The 16,373-nt window shown below is 34.9% G+C and overlaps 1 protein-coding gene across 6 annotated transcripts in view; it reads right to left on the bottom strand.

Moving 5' to 3' along the window:
* Nucleotides 1–16,373, bottom strand: part of LOC141456711 (zinc finger protein rotund-like) — a 601,670-nt gene that overhangs the window by 464,912 nt on the left and 120,385 nt on the right. The window contains exon 1 of one of the 6 annotated variants that reach the window (XM_074132927.1): nucleotides 10,424–10,704. The exons of 3 other annotated variants lie outside the window; for them this stretch is intronic. In XM_074132927.1, the coding sequence (XP_073989028.1) occupies nucleotides 10,424–10,573 (150 nt within the window). In that variant the 5' untranslated portion in view covers nucleotides 10,574–10,704. Of the gene's footprint in view, nucleotides 1–10,423; nucleotides 10,705–16,373 lie in introns of those variants that run through there. 2 more of the 6 variants (XM_074132930.1, XM_074132928.1) reach the window with 2 other exon arrangements.

The following is a 16,373-nucleotide window of genomic DNA, read 5'->3' on the forward strand; positions in this document are numbered from 1 at the left end:
TGTTGGTGATCAAAGTGAAACAATAAAAAGAGACCAAAATACCCCCAGTTAGAAACTATATTAAAAACTGGTCTAAACAAAAATTAACCAAAATTTCTTCCTAATTTATTTGAATTTAAGGCGCGCGCCATTCTTAGGGCATTAGCGCCTGGAGCATTTTTCAGCGAACAGTGTTCTATCGTCATTGACATTACTGGAGCGGTGAGAAGGTGTGAGGAACAGAAAATATAAGGGCCAGCAGCTGAATGAGAACAACAGATCTTCGCGTGGGAATCCAGTAAGCTAATCACTGGGCAAAATCTCCTCTCTAGATTTATTTATTTATTAATTGTATTTCTATTTACCAGGTGTATGCATAAGTTTTTCCCGGTTTAACTAAGAGATGGCGCCAACGGAAAGTACGCAGCGTATTAATTTGACACATACGTCATTTTGTTCGTCTGACATTTATAACTACAAACACACACAAGTTGTGTCCGCCAAAAACTAGCGTCTTTGTTTTATCGTTCAGTGATCATGTCGAGTTTTGTGCCTAAAAAAACATTTGCGGCACGCATTACTTTTCTTATTTAATCAAAAGAAAAAGACTATTGAAAGTCATCGTTTGCTGGTAGAAACATATGGTGAACCCGCTCCATCGATTAGAACATGTGAGATATGGTTTCGAAAATTTAAAAGTGGTGATTTCAATGTGTAAGACAGTGAGCGCTCTTGTAGACCACAAAAATGCGAAGACGAGCAATTGCAGGAGTTATTGATTGATGACCTAACTCAACGGCAATTAGCAGAAACATTACATGTATCACAAGAAACAATCAACAATGGGAAAGATCAATAAACTCGGTAAATGTGGGTCCTACATAATTTGAATGAACGTCAAATGGAAAATCGCAAAGTTACTTGAGAAAATGCTGCTTCAACGCCGCCACGAAAGGAAATCATTTTCGTATCGAATTGTGACGGGTGACAAAAAATGGATTTATTTGGAAAAACCCGAAGCGGAAAAAATCGTGTCTTTCACCTGGCGAAGCCGGCCCATCAACACCGAGACCAAATCGCTTCGGCAAGAAGACAATGCTCTGACCAGAGAGGTATTGTATATTATGAACTCTTGAAGCTCGGCGAAATTGTTAATACACAACAAATGATTAATTTAAACCATGCATTAATCGAAAGACGACCGGAATGGGCTAGAAGACATGGCAAAGTGATTTGTGGTTACACGACAATGCGCCGTCTCACATAGCAAAACCAGTGAAAGACACCTTGAAATCGCTTGGATGGGACATCCTTCCGCACCCCATAGCCGTATACTCCCCAGACCTGGCGCCATCTGACTATCACCTGACTTCGCATCAATGGGGCCACGCGCTCGCAGAGCAGCACTTCAGCAATTTCGAGGAAGTTGGAAAATGGGCTCGAAGAATGGTTTGCTGCAAAAGACAAGCACTTTTTCTGGCATGGTATTCATAAATTACCTGAAAGATGGGCGAAATGTGTAGAAGTGGATGGCCAATATTTTGAATAGAAAAAAATTAATTAAATTAACGTAATATTCATATTTAGTTATTTATTTAACAAGTGTGGAAAGTAGTACTTTTCCTCACGCGAGGCAGGGTTTGCATGCACGAGCGAGCGAAGCGAGGCGAGTGCAAGTGCAAATTGCCGAGTGTGACGAAAATACTTAACACTCGAGTTAAATATTATATTTTTTCTGCAACCATTAGATTTATTAACTAAAAAGATTAAGAATTTCATTTTTACAGTCTACAAAAAGTAATTTATTTATTATAAACATTTATTGTTATATTAAAATTATTTACATTACTTACGTATTTACATTACTTATTACATTTTCTGCTGTTTCTTTTATTGATGGAGGAGTGTTTTCTAAACAGGCATCACTAGAATCCATTTTAAATTTCTATAAGGTAACACTCTAACCTTTTTAACTGCTATAATTAAAAATATCTAATTATTTATTAAAGTATTATTTTTATTTCTATATTCCTTTCAATTTTTATTTTATTTTTTAATATTCGTTTTTTAATTATTTAGTTACGTTAAGTAAGCTTATTAAAGTTTTACAGAAAATATTTATGTTAATAACAAAACTTCTTATATCAAGGAAGCACAATAAAGTTTTTCCACACACTAGTGCGGAAAGTGACACTAATGGGAATTTTTTCCCACTAGTGTGGGAAGTTGGGCATAACACAGCTGATTTTAATTGAGTAATGAGAACTTCCCTACATGGTTGCAGAAAAAAGTCATTTATTGCTCTTAATGTACAAATAGATGATTAGAAATACTCGTTTACATAAGTAGCAATTCAGCAAAATTGCAGGTGGCACCTTTTAAAGGTACAGTTCAGTTTACATCAATTTCTATTTATATATATCAGCAGATTTAAACAAGATATTATTGCACAGCCATCTGAAAACCAGAAACCCAAAGAGAAATGGCCGTTTCCAAATTGCAAGCCCTTCAGAATCTGCCCTTCCTCAGTTATTACCAGTATAACTAATTTTTCTTTTTAATTGAAAGTAAATATTATTTTTTCCTCCAACTCTAAGCTTACCCAACCGCTCTGTCTGTGCCGCCATTTTGCCTCACAACGCCAGATTAAAATTAAAAGAAAACATTCTTTTTTTCTGGCTGCCATAAAGAGAGGAGCGAACTATCTCTGTCTCTTTCTTTCTCTGTGCATACCAAAATTTGCATAAAGAGTAGTAGAATATGTTGTGGGGATTTTTCTTTTTTTTATTATTATTATTTTTGTGGAATTGGTAGTATTATTTTTCTCCTCAGCGTTTGTTTTTGAATCGTATTTTCTGAAAATTATCTCTAAAAATATTTTAACCAACAAATTTCTCCAATTTTATTTTTTGAAATGAAAAGAAAACAGTTTGATCATGAAGATTTGTTTTCTACATTGATTACTTTCATTACTTCCGTGACCAAAAACGAAAAGTTAAATGTGTTTTCGTGAAACAGTTTGGTTATAAAAGGTTGTTAATAATGCTGCAACACTCTTATAAGTGCAGCTTTCTCTTGGTATGATAAATCTACATTTGGACTGAAGATATCGTTATAGTAAGAGGTAAATATTGGGTTCTCCCGGAGACCAAATGTCGGTCTCCATATGCTTGGCTATTGCTGTAAAGGTAACACCAAATGCGCCCTTAACAGTCTCTCTCTACATATAGCCTAGATCTCGCCAGAGCCGAGGAGGCCACTCAACAACTGAACCTCTAGACCAGTGGTTTCCAAACTTTTTTGACCCATGGACCCCTTTTTATAGTCAAAACTTGCCCACGGACCCCCAAGTGAAAAAGCTACATAAATGCATGGTATAAAAATTACAAATTTACAAAAGCATTTTGTTGAAGAAGTATTTAGGTATTGATTGAAATTAAAACTTTTGTTTAAAATAAAATTAAAATAAATTAATAATTTGGATGAACGTGATGAGTTGTTATGAGTGTATTTACATCCGGCTCAATGTTTGTGAGTAGCAACCGCCAATCCCCACGAGTAATCTTTGGTTCAGGTATGCATGAAGAGCCGTTAAGTGTTCGACAGTGAGCAAATCTTCATCTCTACTTTGCAATTTTGAAAGATTTGGAAACTGAGAACATTCTTCTCTTCCCAAGTTTTGTTTTTTACAGAAAACGTTTTGCAACAAACGCAGATATTACGCTTTTAGTTTTGATTAAATTTAATTGGTCACCTTGTTAGTTTTGTAATTTCCATAATAATAAAAATAGATCACAGTTTTATTATTTTATATTGAACCTTGCGCGGACCCCCTGACGTTGTTCAGGGACGCCCAAATCAATTTTAATTTTCCACGGACCCCCTGAATGATACCGGAGACCCCTGGGGGTCCCGTAAGGACCACTTTGGCATCCACTGCTCTAGACATAGCTAAACACAACAAACGCTACTACACTGGAAGTACAGTAGGTTGAGATCTCCAAATTACAGCGTCAGAAAATCTTGGAAGCGCGGATCGCCCTCATCCTGACTTATATGGTATTCGGACGGCTGCAACAAGGGATGATAGCCGGTTTTACATTCAAGATTGGCCAGGAAGTCTTTCAGGCAGACTAGTTGCCATAAGCATGCAACGGTATAGCTGGTGAAATCTTGAAACCGTTGATAACTAATTCCAGAGTTATCAGCTTCATAGAAGGCCTGAGAAGTCATAGGTTATTGTGACTTTAGGAATTCAATTCCAGACTAATGATAGACTGCTTGGACATCCTGATGGATTATAAATCATAAGATCATTAATCTTAAAGTTGGTTTAGTAGGCGACTAATGTAGCCTGTATGTGAACACGGATGAGCGGTAAAGGTGGGTGTCATTTTTTGGGTTTTCCTCCCCAAAAAATGTGGGTTTAAATGAGAGAGTTTAAAAGAGCTTTTAAAGAACCCAGAATCTATTGCAGCATAGCAAATGGTCTTAAAACTGCATCAGTAAATGCATTGGAATAGTAAATGGATGTTTGCTTATTAAAAGATATCCCACAAAGTGGGAATAAAAATCTGGTTTAATCTGTATACGTTTTGTCAGTAGAAATGGAGGATTCGACTACTATGAAGTTCGGCTCTTCGGAGAAGAAAAACTAATTAATGCCTTCCAGAGAATCTGAACGCCTTCTTTCTAAGACTAAACAAACATCAAGGATAGTGTCTGCCACGTTGATTCGTTTTAGCGAACACTAAATTGACCAACTGACTCGAAATTTAATCCAAATATTTCTGGCTCACAAAATTTCCAAAAGCTTCGAAATCTCCGTGACCGAACTCGGTTAGTTTTTTTGCCTTTGTGATTATTACTTTTTATTCAAATTCATTTTTTTTTTTTTTAGTTGAATTTATTTGGCTAATTAAAAAATTTTGTTTTTATGATATATTTTGATGGCATTGGCTTTTGCAATACATCCATCTTTCGTAATTTATATTAAAACCTAGCCTTTAAATAACCTCATTCTGATACCAAAAAAAATCGTCAATTAAGAAATAAAATTCAAAAGTTTTCCACTTTACTTTTACATTCTTACTCGTTATTTTCTCGTAAATTATCGACTAATTTTTTTGATTTAACTAGTGTTCCCATTACATCGAAACGAGAAGCTCTAAATATTGTATTTATGTGTTCACTTTATTTGCTACAAGCTGCAGAATTGCCAACGGCTATCGATAATTACGATTCCCCTAATCGAACTTTGAACTTGATATCTCAATTGGAAGACCAGTAAGATCTAGGACTCAATCGTGTAAGTACCGAGCACGGAAGAAGTTCTTCAGTTGTTTGTTTATTTCTCGAAATGGCTCCGCCCTGCTAAGATTTAAGAGGCTTCTCAAATTAAAAGTAGCAAATAAATTACAGAAAATCGGACTATCTCTTCTTACTCTTATTAATTTAATTAAATAGAAAACTCATTTTTTTAAAAATTATTAATTTTTTTTTAAATTAATAATTCTTTAGAAAAAAAGATATCAGAATTCCTCTTGTTGATATTTGGAGTGTGTTGTTATTCCAAAATTGGTTCCGGAAATCTGCCTATATTTGCTGTTCAACATTTTCCAACCTTATCTATTATATTTGCATTATATAAACTGAAATTTTGTTTTTTATAAATTTCTTATTAATTCTGTTAATGTTTGTTAATTAATAAACAAATAAGAAATTTTAATTTTCAATTAAATTGAAATTAATATTATTTAAAAATGTGATAACGCCAAATGAGAAAATATTTAATAGATAACGACCTTCTATTTTTGTAATTATCAATTATTACCTTTCAAGGTGAATTAATTGAACATCTATTATAAACAGGGGATAGCTATTAAATCAGGTGAAGATCAGTACATGTTCTAAGAGCGGCAGAAAGATAAAGCAAAACGTGTCTAACAGCTAGCTAAAATCAGCTCCATATAAAACCGTGCCACCGCAGATCCTGTGCGAAATGGAGGGCGGATTAATTGATTGGGCTGGAAATTGTACTTGGGTTCGAATTTCTCCAGTAATTGAAAGAGAATATGTTTCGATCCGAAAGTAGATAAACAGAAAGTGGTTCAATTCGCAAGATAAACTTTATTTAACTCATAATTGGATCCATAATGCTGGATAAGTTAATTAATCGCCTATTTTTTTTTTTTTTTTTTTTTAGGCGGGGCTTAACGTCCAATCAGGTGTCGTAGACGCCGGTGGAAAGAAGCATATACTTTACCGTTAATATATATATTTTTTTGTAAACCAATAAAAAGTAGCTATACGCGGGATTCGAACTGGGGATCTCCTACTTACAAAGCCACACTTCTTAACCACTAGACTTACCTATCCCAGAGCTGGATATATCAATGATATCATCCGTTTAAACTGAGTGTTGATAATATCGTCTAGAACTTCACCTCCTAGTTATTACCTTCAGATATAAAGAATTACGCCAAACCTAATTATAACGGGAAATAGCCCATAGAGTATGAGAAATCAAAATACGTCAAAGGTAAATTTTACAACTCACTGCAGCCGACAATACCAAAACGTGGTTCACTAGCATACCAGAAAGTAGAAGGTTTTTTAACTATTGTAAGTATGACCAGACAACGGTTCAACCATAATTTTACGACTGAGAAGTCGTATTAGGAATCTCTCAGCTAACCCATTTTGCTCATGTTCTACTGAAACTGTCATCGACGTCAACCACCTGATCCTATAATCTGATAGTCACCAGAATGATAGAGATAAATTAGGAAATGCTGTCATGAAAAGCGAAATGCACACTACCTGCCAATTTGCATTCTATTCTCTCAAAATCCACATTCCAATTCGGCCACTTTCAACTTTATAACAAAAAAATAAGATCAACCTTTGAAAATAAAAATTAAATAATAAAAGTCAAAACTCTCTCTGGAAAACGAAAGACTAATTTATACTTCTATTTTGAAGCAAACGAGTGGAGAAGTTACCCAGTGGTAATACTCCAAAATATTATGCTGTTAGTCACTCTCTTCACTTGAGAGGAGATCTCGAGGCCACTGTCTTTTAAGGTGTCTTGTATCTTGTATCAAGAAGAGTGCTTGAAGAAAGATTTTTAGCTAGAAGATTTATATGAGATTGCAGGTTAAAATGAAGTTTTCTGTATCTTGTTATAGCAATTTGTGTGACAAAAGGAATGTTAAGATCAGTGTGTATAGTCCAGGTTGGAGACATAAAAAGGAGCGTGTACAATAGTTCGAAGTATTTTAGATTGTAGAGATTGAATTCTTTGGAGATTGGAGCGTTTGGTTGAACCCCACAGCTCTATTCCATTCGCCCAGATGGGTTTCAAAATAGAAGCATAAATTAGTCTTTTGTTGTCCAGAGAGAGTTTTGATCTATCGTCTAAGAGTCTTTTAAGTAGTCGATAGCGTCGTTCAGTTTTGTTCTTTTAAGTCTAGTGTGGGGGGTACCAAGAAAGTCTTCGGTCTAAGTAAAGCCTAAAATAGCGGGCAACGTTTACTACTGGTAGAGGTGTTAGGTTATAGAAGACTGGAGGAAGAGTAATGCGACGAAGAGTGAAGGTGATATTTTGAGTTTAATAGCCCATCTCTTGAACCACTGTTCTATCAATTATTTAAATTTAAAATATATTGTGCAGGAGATGCACTGTGTGAAAGTACTAAGGGAAACAGGAATTGGTCAGAGAGAAGTCTACACTTTTACAATGTGTTTGCCAGTTTGTAATAGTGGGAATATTACGAGTAGTGAGAGTTCAGAGTTCTGTTCCTCTTGGTACCCCTTACGGGCACTGAAGATGGTAATAAATAGCCCGGAAAGAAATGCAGAATTCAAGCCGCAATCAATAAGCAGGTGGGGAATTGCAATGGAAGTGTATTTCTGTTGTCTACGAAGAATACAAATAATAATATCTATAAAACTGCAGATCTCTTTCTCTATTTCGTAAATCTTATTTTTATATCTAGTCAAAACAATCTAACGGCAGCATGAAAGAGAATATCTGTCTCCGCTGGAAAGTAGAAGGTCCAAATGCTAGTGTACGATAAAAGTGTGAGTGCATATATGTATTTTGGATGACGGTCGGTCGTTGCAGATGGAGCACTTCTATACAGGTCTTGTTAACTATTGTTCTTGTTGCTCTGTAGCAACCTCTCCCCCAACCAAACAACAACCATCATGAAATATGAACACCTTATATTCCTTTACTGCGAAAATAACAGACGCAAGAAAAATATTTATACACAGAAAGCTACGCCTTATTCACAGACTGCGCAAACTAAATAAATTACTAACTTGTAATACATAAATCTGCTATTATTTTATCAATACTATCTAAAAGTTAATAAAAAGATCGGATAAAATTTAAAAATGAAACTAATACGAACAAAACTTGAATTTATCTAATCATTTGCAGTAATCAAATTGCGTATTTGATTGGGGCTACTAATGGTGGATTCGAAATGTCTGTTTTAAAGTAGACACTCAAAATGCACAGTAACTTAACATATTTTTCTATTAGAGTTTGTATTCGTACCCAAGTACAGCAAGAGAAAAGTTGCTAAAACTATAACCTATTCCTTGTGTTATTGGGATGAATTCAAATTGAAACAAGGAACGTTAAATAAGAAATTATTAAGTCTTATATCTGTTACTAATGTCATGTATTCGAAGTTCTTTCCCAAATAAGAATATAAACTAAATTTCGAAGAAGTAGGTGATAGCGGTGAACATTTCATGGGTTTTGATGCACCACCGGAAATACTCGTGTATGTGAAATCGAAACTGATTCCCCGTCATGTGACGTTAACGAACCAGCTGCCAATACAACCAAAAATACACTTGCAATAGATGCAAAAGTGGCCGCGCATCTTTGCTGTCATCTTCACGCTACAGAAAAGGCAAAAAAGAGATTCCAGGTAAATGGGTACATCCTTTTAAAAAAAAAAAAAAATTAAAAAAACACGTCATCTGACAGGTGCTTCTTTGACAATCGATTTACTGAAGAAATCCTAAGAGACAGCTGGCCAATGATAGGATACCGAAGTAATGACAATTCCGGCTAAGTTTGCAATCTGGAACATAGACAGTGATGTCCACATTCTAGAACTATAAAGATAGACACGTTCCTGGAGGTCTTAAATGAATTCCAATTTTTGCATAAAACTGCTACTTTGATGAAATGTTCCCTCGAAAACAGACCAGCTTTGTTCAATCTGAGTAAAATGTAGAAAAAAACTGTTCAAACAAAATAAAGCTCAATAAAACCCCCTCTCTTTGAACTAAAGAGAAAACCTAAAGCATTGATCTTTTACACTACACTGGTCTCAGAGTTAATTCCGGATTCCTACCCTTAGAAATACCAACGAGGAATCCAACAGTTGGCTGAAGAATGGCCAACAATAGACCATCACAATAGAGTAAATTTGGAATATTACTTCATTACATTCTATCACCTCCTAAGAGGAACTAATTTGTATCCAAAATCACATTTAGTTGATAAGAAATGGGTATTAAAAGAAATTTTACCTTATAGAAGTATTGCAACTAAAATAAAAAAATGCAAAAATCTTAGAATTTCCGAAATACTATATTCGTTAAATCATCAACTTCGTTTTGCAAGTTAGTAAACTCAGGAAATCAGATTTGATGCATTGAATAAGAAAATGATTCTCAACATTCCAATTCGAACCTTATTTTTGTACAATTTAAACAGAAAATGATCAAAATCTGATTTTTTTTGTTTATTTGTTCAAACTTCCTTAGATATTTTAACTAAGGCGGAAGTTAGGATACCAAAATATTCAGTTAACCGGATGTGACATTAAGCACGTAACAAAGGTGTAACAAATTTTGATGGGTAAAAAACTATTGAGCCATAATATGGAGCGAAAAAATGGTCAAATAAATATCATAACCAACTGACGCCAAGCTCTGCTTACAAAGATATTGTTCAGTATGTTTTGAATTCCAGACATTACATTGAGCACATTTGTAAAACAAAAAAAGGCCGCAGAATATCTAAAAAAAGGTTTAACAGTATGTTTTGTTACAATGCTAATTATGAAGAAAACTGCAAAAGTAACTATAATTTAAGCACAAAATGAGTTTAAGTATGAATTTATCGTAATAATTTGTAGATTTCTAGTTGAGGACTATAGAAACTTGTTAGCGCTGTAATGATCCGCTAGAGGTCATCGTTGTTGCTAAGGAAATCTTCTGCTTGAAAGATTTTTAGCAGTAGAAAACGAAAACTCTAGAGTCTAAAGTTTAGGTTTTAGTCTAAAAATGCAAGCACATATAATACAAGTTTGTGGGGAAATAATATTATGAACAAAGTATGGTGAACCAGAGTGAAATTTGGAGCTAAGTTCTTTTAGTAAAGAAAGTAAAATGAAATTATTTAATTTACCTCATGTTTATAGATTAAAAATGGATCTTCTTGTAAGGAGATTGGTAATGTACCGAGAGCGATGAGCCGTTTGTAGTAAAGTTCAGCCTGCGAAGAAAGAAGGAGCCGATGAGCTGGCAGCTCGGGCGAAGAACTACCGGACTCAGACATCCACACTGTACTCACTGATAGTGTTGCTAGGAAACTCCCCCATACCAATACACATACACGTGCACACGCACCTACACAACAAGAATACACACACGGCGCCCAGAGAGATGCTGTGGCTGGAGATGAGGAAGTGGAGAGGACAAAAAAAAAAAAAGAAAATAAAAAAAAAGGGAAAATAAAGAAAAAGGAAGAAAGGAACAAAAATCTCTCTCTCTATTTCTGAGAAGAAGGAAGGAGTCCGGGGGTTTAGTTGGGAAAGAGAAGGAAGGAGACGCACGCCTTGTAGCAGCCGAGGGGGGAGTAGTGGCACGGAGGCAGCAATAGAAAGACGCCAAGGAGGCGGTGGAACACAGCCTGTAGGGGGGCAATATGCTGTATGAACAAGGGACCGAGGGGGTTGCTACCGTCCCCGCTCTACTCCAAGCACAGTCCTTATACGAGAGGCCCTTCTCTACTACTCCGCCGCCGCCTCCACTGCCCTACAAGAGGAGAGGCAAAGAAGTAATGTTTCCAAAGGAAGGAGAGAAGGCAATCCTAGGGATATCTATTGAATTTATTGGCGGAGAAAATGGAAAGGGGGTTAGTTGAGATGGCTTCAGACGGAATATCATTACCCGGGCCAGAAACACGCTCTCGGACATTACATCTTTACGGTAGTGCATTCTTTATGCACTTTTATAAAGAACAACATACATATATTTGTGTATAATATAAAATAAGAAAAATGAAAAAAAACTAGCTCCTTATAATATGACGTTTGTCCGTTCCGTTCTAACATAAAACTACATTGTCTTATTTAAAGCCGGCTCAGTAAATTCAAATATACTCGTATATCTTGGTCGCTCTAAAAAATAGTAGCGATTCAATTACCAACATTACTGGTTCATCTTTCAAAGCAATTCAATCAAGAACCTTTGATTTCATTTTGCATTTTTTCTTGTTCTTCAATACGTCATATAATTTGTAAAAATTTCATCGCAACTGCTCTATTTATTATATAAACCTTTGCTACACCCTTGTAAGGTACATATTGAGGCCCTACATAGTTTGGCAAGTATGAATTAGTGCTTTATACTTACAGACAGCAAAGAAAACTTAGAATTTTGTAAAAGCCAGATTTGTAAAAGCTAGAAAATAGATTGTTCTTTTCATATATACTCAGGAGTTTTTTCATAAAACGTAAAAGGAAGATATCCAGATCTTTGGTTTTGTGATATCAGCAACTACAGTAAGAACCAAAAAACAGTAATTCCAAAGGTGACTGTTGGCTAGAAAAATTGCGACTCCATTACTAAAAATGAAATTTATAGGTTTCGTGACCGTAAATTATTGAACTAAGGATTCAAGTTTGGCGAGGAATTGGTCCAAATAAAAAACAACAACTCATCTTTTTGCCTGAGTTTTCTGTAACTTAACCAACCCGCATAGCCACGCCCTGAAGAAGACAATAGATTTGTCGAAACGTTGGCAAAAAAAGACGAGTTGTTGTTTTTTATTTGGACCGATTCCTCGCCAATTTTGAATCCATAGTTTTATTATTAAAAAATAATGTATAATCAGTATGTTTATTCGTTGTTACTACACAGACTTTAGTGGCTGGCTGAGGACATAAAGAAATTAAAATTGTCTTAGAAATATTCGACATTTTGGACACCAGACCTCTGGTAATCCTACAAAGTAAAGTATTATTTCAGGCGGGCTTTATCGTCCAACTATACCGAATTAGGTGTTGTGGACGGAGGCGATTAACAAACATACTTAACCGCTAAGTTCTTGTAATTAACAATAAATAAAATCCAAGGCCTAGACTCGGGAATCAAACACAGTACCACAATACTTGTTAGCTTTGCAAGTCTCTCTTTATCCTATAAATACAATACCTATAAATATCTAGGTTTCGTGACCGTAAATTATTCAATTAAGGATTCAAAATTGGCGAGGAATCGGTCCAAATAAAAACAACAACTCGCCTTTTTGCCAACGTTTCGACAAATATAATGTCTTCTTCAAGGCCTGGATATTACAAATACAAAAAATACAATCAATTTAGAGAATCAGTAAAAAATCAGTAATATAAAAATCAAAAAGTAAAATACAATAAATTCTTTATAATTATTGAAACTTACGTGGCTATGCGGGTTGTATGTATCTGTATCAGTCCCATCTCTTTATTGTTATTACCAAAAGTCCCTTGTAAGTCCCGCTATAACTGTATAAATGTACCTGTTCTCCAGTTCTGGCTCTTAGTTTTCTGTAACTCAACCAACCCGAGTTGTTGTTTTTATTTGACCGATTACTCGCCAATTTTGAACCCTTAATACAATACCTTTGTTAGAAATCCATATTTACACAACAATCGATCAAAAAATCGGACTTTAACATTGGATTAGAAGTGAGAAAAGTTCGTTCTTTGTATTATGAACTTACAAATTTTTAAAAGTGACAGTTTATGAATCAACAAATTCTTTTCTGAATAAATAGATATTACCTTATTGAATTGTTTATGCTAATTCACTTGTGATGCTGCTAATCAACAAGATATATTTCTATAACAATAAAAATATACACAATACTCTTCATTGCTCTTTTAATAAGCCTAGAATAACAAAACTATAAAATAAAAAAAAAACCATATATTTACACCTAATAAGCAGGTATACAGAATAATTTACAAGAAATATAAATAACAAGACACATGACACCTTGCCAAGATCCTAAGTAATGTAACAACTGAATAGTAAATAAGGTCACGAAAATTGATTTCACACCTTGTGAGAAATGTTGAAAGCGATGTAAACCACATGGCTAATACAAATTGCAAATCATTCACACATTTTTTTGAATAAAACCGGATGTTGGTTTTTCTGTTTGGTAACACTATATTATTTAATAGAATACAATTATTCTAATTTGTCCGCATTAAATTAGTGTACAAACTTGATAAATGTAAATAAAGTAAGCCGATCCATTTTCTTTCCTTTTTTAACAAAGCCAATCATGCTAAAAGTCGTAAAAATGAATTTAAAACACACTTTATTGGCAAATTTGTTTTTATCTTCTCCAAGTTTTATTGCAAAATACAATCTACAAGATAGAGTAAAAATTTATCTGCTTATTTATCTAGTAATATATTGATGTTTAATAAAAAGAAATGTTGGTTTAACTTCTTTTATGAGATTTTCATGTGAATGTCAGTTTTATTGATCATTTTGAAGTTTTATACCAAAAAATAAAAACTAAATTAATGAAATTTTCAATAACTGAGTGGCCTAATAATTCTTCCATCGCTTTTATACTGTTTTAGGCAATTAAACAACTGACATAAATTCGAAGAACGCTTCTTTCTGAATAAGCAAATAATATTTGCCATCTATCGATTCCCAAACATTAGTCACAAATTCTACGCCGTACAACTAATACTACGTCTCCAACAGAACCATTGATTCCGATCTAAAATATCCTTATATTAAGGACAAGTTTCTAATCCTCTCATTGCCCAGCATTTCAGTAAAAATTGTAAATAATATAAGAATAAAGTTTGTTTTTTTTAATTAAAAAAATAAAAATAATGCACCCTAAGGTAAAAATATAAAAAAAAAGAAATAAGGAAGATGGCGGCACTAAACAAAGATAGAGATAGAGTAAGAAAATCAGAAGGGGGAAGGAGATGGTCCGGATATAAGATTTTCCTTCCAAGGCTGAACCTGCTATATCCTGCAGACTATACTGCCGGCTTTATACTGCGCTCATTGTAAATTCTTACGCTGCACTGAGCACAGTATCCAACTACGTTGGCCTTTGCCACTTAGTGCGGGAGCACAGAACTTTCCCTCAAATACTAGTTATTCTTCATTTAGGTTGAAATAAAAAAAAATAAAATGGGGCAAATATCCTCGAAGAAAAAAAAAATTGATAAAGATAGGAATAGGTTTTGAAAAGTTTTGTAAATTTTGTCGGGAATAATTTTCATTTAAAAAGGTGAATTTGGGGTTGATTACAATTCATTGTTGTGAAGAACAGCTAAGATGGCCAGTACTAACTATTAGTTTAGTTCATAGATCACTTTTGGCTTCCTACATACATAAATATACCTAAATCCATTCACAGCCTTAAGATAGAGACCGCCTTAAGATACAGGTTGCCCCTAGCAGATGAATTAATCGCATAAAGGAGACTGGATATGTATCCAAAACGACAAAGATCTGAAAAATCTATTCTGGCTTCTTTAAAATATTTTAAAGTCATCATCTGAGGTGATTGGCGTGTGTAGCCTTTTCCAGTATTACTACCAACCTCTGACAGCCAATTTCTACTTACAGACAACACTGGCCATCAGCAAACAGTTAGGACACTTCTTCTTCTTTTTTATTTAAAGTTTTATTTGTAATTCACAATCTACAAAAAATTAAATGTAATCAGTGAATCTGATGTAAGAAGACTTAATGACTGGATCACCTTCTTGTTCTTCTTAAATGGCGCTACAACTCATGTAGGGTCTTGGCCTTCTCAAGACTTGCCCGCCAGGCGTCTCTTTCTTGCACAGCTGCCCTCTAATTTCGAAGTCCCAACATACATGCAGCATCCTTTGCCACACTATCCTCCCAGCACAATTTTGGTCTGCCTACTCTCCTGGATCCTTGCATGCTTCCTTCTAGTGCCTTCTGAGGAATTTCATCTTCAGCCATCCTAGCTAAATGTCCTGCCCATCCCAGTCTGCCTAGGTTTATTAACTTTACTACGTCACGATCCTTGAACAGAGTTTACTATTCTTGATTTTTCCTAATTCTCCAATGCGGCTCATTGAGTGTAGGACTATAGAAGTACCTTCCGTTCAAAAAGCCCATTCATATGCCTTGGTAATCACCACGCTTCGGAACCATAGCTAAGCACTGCTCAGATGAGGGTTTTGTAGAGAAGCACTTTTGTGTCCCGAGAAATGAGTTTACTTTTTAATTACTAAGGACCAGCTGAAGGAGAGAAACTACACCAGTGACAACACTCCACGCTGGAGTTTCTTACATAACTGGAGCTGGTCACGAGGCCAACAGCGTTTCACTCGTCGTGGTGGACAATCTGGAATCGTTTTGGAGGCAAGATTTTGAACAAGAGGATTGGTACAGAAAGGGTCAAAGAATTGTCTGTATTTAGATTTCGATTCGTCAGCTACATACAAGATATTGAGGTCTAGTTACGGACGATATAGTTCGAGACAAAAAATGGAGAATTAGTAATGTGACTAAGTATTTTTGATTGTTAAGACTGGATTTTTTTGTTAATTTGAAATTCTAGGTAACTTAAATAATAAACAGCAACAAAAATTGGAAAGTTAGGATTCCCTTAATATCCAAGTGAAGAGCTAAAAATTTACCTGTGGATACGCTCAGTCCAACATCAACTACCTCAGGTAATGAGTGAGCATTTTAGTAAAAAGTGGTGTTCGTATGGGCTGGATTAGCCGCAGTGGTCCTAAATTTCCTGAAGAAGTGGCTGGCTAGATCTACGGGTAGACAATAACTTAACCAAGGCAATCCCAGAACTGGAAGAACTACTTAGCAAAGTGTGTTTTATCTTTATTTGTTCATTTGTTTAAGATTCTCTTGAAATCGGCTTTAACGATTCAACTTCAAGACTCATTAAATAAATATAATTGAATCTATTTTACTTCAGGCAAAACTGCTTGACTGCTCAGCTTCTTGACGAAAATCTGATTATTTATTTAATTATTTCGAACAATCTCGCAAACGGTTTATGTAGGTTAGTAAAAGTACTAGGTGACAGATTAAAACGCCGGCACTATTCA

This window comes from Rhodnius prolixus, unplaced genomic scaffold, assembly GCF_049639745.1.
Source record: "Rhodnius prolixus isolate KJV_2025 unplaced genomic scaffold, Rpr scaffold_10, whole genome shotgun sequence".
NCBI lineage: Eukaryota > Metazoa > Arthropoda > Insecta > Hemiptera > Reduviidae > Rhodnius > Rhodnius prolixus.